Consider the following 4,442-nt stretch of genomic DNA (forward strand, 5'->3'; position numbering starts at 1 on the left):
GGAGGCTGCGATGGCCGGGAGCGGCCACTGCACTCCAGTCTGGGTGACAGAGTGAGACTCCAACTCAAAAAAAAAAGCAAAAGAAAAGAAAAAAGGAAACGTACATCTATACATACCCTTTGAAGGGCTTCTGCTATTTTTGGAATAAAGACCAAAATCTAGAGTTTTACAGTTCTGCTTTCAGTAATGGCCAACTACTGAATTGACCAACTCTCCTAAAAATAACTAGAAACTCTGCACAAAATGTACAAAACTATGTAAAGACACTGGAGAGCAACAAAAAACAGGGTGAAACAGGAAATTTGGAGAAAGGAATGGCCCTAAGTTTTTTTGTATTTTTTTTAAGGGCTTTTAGCCTGAGAATGTGGCTAAAACTAGGGAAAAAACACAAAGTTTTTTTTTTGGAGTAGGAGTCTCACTGTCACACAGGCTGGAGTGCAGTGGTACTCTCATGGCTACCGCAGCCTCCACCAGTTGCGCTCGGGCGATCCTTCCACTACCACACCCGGCTAATTTTTTCTTGATTTATTGTAGAGACGAGGTCTTGCCAAATTGCCCAGGCTGGTCTTGAGCCCCTGGGCTCAGGCAATCCTCTCACCTCGGCCTCCCAAAATGCTGAGATTACACGCTTGAGCCACCATGCCTGGCCAAAAAACACCATTTTACTGGCTTGAAGAACTAAGTTAGAGTTCAGGGCAACCACAGTAGTATCATCTAAGAAGACTTGTATTAGACTGGGGGAAGTTTACCACTCTTTGTTTTCCACTTTGAGGCTTTGGATCAATTCCTAGACTTAGGTAAGTCCTATTCCATATCCTGTTATGCCTGCTAACCTCATCCCCTACTCTACTGGAATATCAATAATTTATCTTTTAAAATTTTTATGTTAATTCAATATTATTAGTTTTTTAAAGACAGGGGTCTCGCTCTGTTGTTCAGGCTAGATGCCGTGGTGCAATCATAGCTCACTGCAGCCTCGAACTCCTAGGCTCAAGAGATCCTCTTGCCTCAGCCTCCTGAGCAGCTGGAACTATAGGTCCACACTATATATGGCCTAAATATCAAAAATTTGAAGATGCAGAATGTTCAGAAGATGTCTAGGAGATAATAAATTTTATAAAACTCTTCTCACATTGGTCAGTGTGAATGGATAGTTATGTAATAAAATGCAAAATTTTGAGGGAGAGAAAAATTCTTTTTTTTTTTTTTTTGAGTTGGAATCTCACTCTGTCGCTCAGACTGGAGTGCAGTGGCCGCTCCTGGCCACCGCAGTCTCCACCTGCTAGGCTCCGGCGATCCTTCCACTTCAGTCTTCCAAGTAGCTGGAACTACAGGCGCCCGCTACCACGCCCAGCTCATTTTGATTTATTGTAGAGACGAGGTCTTGCCAAATTGCCCAGGCTGGTCTTGAGCCCCTGGGCTCAGGCAATCCACTCACCTCAGCCTCCCAAAGGCACGGGATTACAGGCTGAGCCACCGAGCCAGCTTAATCTTTTGATTTATTGTAGAGATGTCTCGCCTGCCCAGGTGGGTCTTCAACCCGCAGGCTCAGGCAATCCACTCACCTCAGCCTCCCAAAGGCACGGGATTACAGGGTGAGAGCCCGGCTAAAATTCTTAAATCGTTCACATAAATTATTGAGTTCACTGTGAGCTACTTTACCAACAAACCCTAGGGGTAGTGCATGGCGAAGTTTGAGAACTTTTTGAGAAAACTATTCTATGGCATAGTTAGATCCCAGAAAAATTGAAGTTACCCTTCTTCAACTCTTCAGGAAGGCTGTTGAAGCATATGGAGAAACACTAGAGAAAAGGCAGGTCACCCTGCCTGTTCCACAAGCCAGCAAAGAGAAACATCATAAGGGTCCCCCCTTTAATACCAAGAAAGGAGAGGGGAATCTAGCAGGACTTCTGGTCATATTGAAAATGGCAGGTCTGAATCTGCAGATTAGGAGCCAAATAGCAGGAGAGGTTTTCTGTGTGTGGGGGGGTTTCTGTTGGTTTCCTCTTTTGAAGACTGCCTGAACTATGTTTGCTATTTCTGTCTGTATGTAGGGTGAACACACTGTAGCCTCCAGCAAGAAAACCCTGGAAACAAAAGCACCAAGTAGAAGAAAGGAATAAGGAAGAGGACTGCTGTAAAAGCTGGTCTCCTCAGTCAACCACAAGCCTCAGAGGATTTAATGGATGGACCAGATTTGAAGGAGAAAAGTGAATTAGGCAGAAATCAAAGGTGGATGACCTTGGAGAAACCTTAGGAACCTAGCAGTTGGAAGACCTTGTGGTTCCCCAGCACAAAGCAAAACAGTCTCCAAACAGATTTCACACCTCTATTGAATAGTATAACTGCACAGGTAGAGAACATCTGATCTTTAAATTTAACTTCTGGAGTTTTCCAATAACTCGCTCATAGCTTTATGATGTCCCTAGTTTTCCTCCAAACACTACTTAGAAATGTAGACCAAGTTGCATCTGTCATCTCAACACAGTGCTTACCTTTCTTAAGAATTTTCTTGACTTTCACATAGTTCCCTTGTTTGATATACTCATGAAGCTGAGCTTCCAAGGAATCATTTCTTAAGGTACCAAGCTGAACAGGACAAGGGACTGGAAGATGAACAGGCCGAGACATCCTGTTTCAAAAGAGAGCAACATGCTTATTCTAACTGAACCAGAGATGCATGGAAGCAATTTAGATACTTTCACATTTGGAAACTGTCCACCTATCTTCATTTAATAATGATGATTAAAGGACCAATTACTGAAACTCTATGAGATTAATGTTTATCGTTTAATGTTATTACTGACATTAAAAAATTGAATATATTTGCCAGGCACGATGGCTCATGCCTGTAATCCCAGCACCTTGGGAGGCGGAGGCCAGAGGATTGCCTGAGCCCAGGGACTCGAGACCATCCTGGGCAACTTGGGGAGACCTCGTCTCCACAATAAATAAAAAAAATTAGCTGGGTGTGGTAGTGCATGCCTGTAGTTCCAGCTACTTGGAAGGCTGAGGCAGAAGGATCGCTGAGCCCAGCAGGTCAAGGCTGCAGTGGCCATGAGCATGCCACTGCACTCCAGCCTGGTGACAGAGTAAGACTCTGACTCAGAAAAAAAAATTGAATATATTTATTATTAATAACCAGGACTGAAACAGTGATGACTACCGGGAAGTAAAATTAGAAACATACACACTTTATTATATTATTAAGATAATGAAGAGGTACTTTGTTGTTTGCTTGTTGGGAGTCAAGGTTTCACTGTCACCCAGGCCAGAGTGCAGTTGCAGGATCATGGCTCATCACAGCCTCAAACTCCTGGGCTCAAGTGAACCTCCCACCTCAGCCTCCTGAGTAGTTGAGACCACAAGCGTGTGCCACCATGCTCGGTTCATTTTTCGATTTCTTGTAGAGTCAAGATCTCACTATGTTTCCTAGGCTGGTCTTGAACTCCTGGGCTCAAGTGATCCTCCTGCCTTGGCCTCCAAAAGTACTTGAATCTACAAGCATGAGCCACTGTGCTCGACTAATTTTTGATTCATTATAGAGACAAGGTCTTGCCAAGCCACCTCTGTGCAAGAGGGTGGCTATGTGCAAGCCAAAGAGAGGGGCTTCAGAACCCAACCTTGCTGGCACCCTGATCGTGCTTGAACTTCCAGTCTCCAAAACTGCGAGAAAATAAGTTTCTGTATTTAAATCACCCAGTCTGTGACATTTTGTTATGGCAGCTCCAGCAAACTAATACACTAATACCAGGAAGTTATGTCAGGTGAACAGACATATGGTTTAACTTTGTTTAATAAAGGATTTAAGCATGCATTGTGTTAATCATCTACATACTAATACCCGCTCAAGTATTTCTAATCTTACTTTCACAGTCACCTACAGTGATTATTAGGGGAAAAAAAAAGTTAAACTAGCAAATTCATCTGCACAAGAAAACAATGGGATCAGGGTCTCAGTTTTCTTTTCTTGTTGTTGTTTTGAGTTGGAGTCTCAGCCTGTGACCTGCTGGGCTCAGGGGATCCTTCCTCCTCAGACTTCCAAGTAGCTGGAATCATAGGCACATGCTACCACGCCTGGCTAATTTTTTGATTTATTGCAGGGATGAGGTCTCCCCAAGTTGCCCAGGCTGGTCTCCAATGTAATCCTCCCACCTTGGCCTTCCAAAGTGCTGAGATCACAGGCATGAGCCACTTTGCCAGGCCAAGTACTCGGCTTTCTACCCTGTATTATGTACTTACAAATGAATTGGGCAGCTTCAAACAATGTACAAGTAAATGTGTACCCAAATCACTATACTAATCAATCAAAGAAACCCACAAAGCAGACTGGCAACAGGAAGACCCACAGATGTTAACAATAAGGAAAAAAAAAAGAGCCGAACTCGGTGGCTCAGCCTGTAATCCCACGCCTTTGGGAGGCTGAGGTGAGTGGATTGCCT

The 4,442-nt window shown here is 43.8% G+C and overlaps 1 protein-coding gene across 3 annotated transcripts in view; it reads right to left on the reverse strand.

The window, feature by feature from the left end:
- TEX14 (testis expressed 14, intercellular bridge forming factor) overlaps nucleotides 1–2,631 on the reverse strand; it is a 70,304-nt gene extending 67,673 nt beyond the window's left edge. For all 3 annotated transcript variants that reach the window (XM_008057683.2, XM_008057682.2, XM_008057681.2), the window contains exon 1: nucleotides 2,496–2,631. In XM_008057683.2, coding sequence (XP_008055874.1) covers nucleotides 2,496–2,631 — 136 coding nt within the window. The remainder of the gene's footprint in view (nucleotides 1–2,495) is intronic.
- Between the last annotated feature and the right edge of the window lie 1,811 nt (nucleotides 2,632–4,442).

The sequence above is a fragment of the Carlito syrichta genome, unplaced genomic scaffold (assembly GCF_000164805.1).
Source record: "Carlito syrichta isolate Samal-C Ts95f unplaced genomic scaffold, Tarsius_syrichta-2.0.1 Scaffold303105, whole genome shotgun sequence".
Taxonomy (NCBI): domain Eukaryota; kingdom Metazoa; phylum Chordata; class Mammalia; order Primates; family Tarsiidae; genus Carlito; species Carlito syrichta.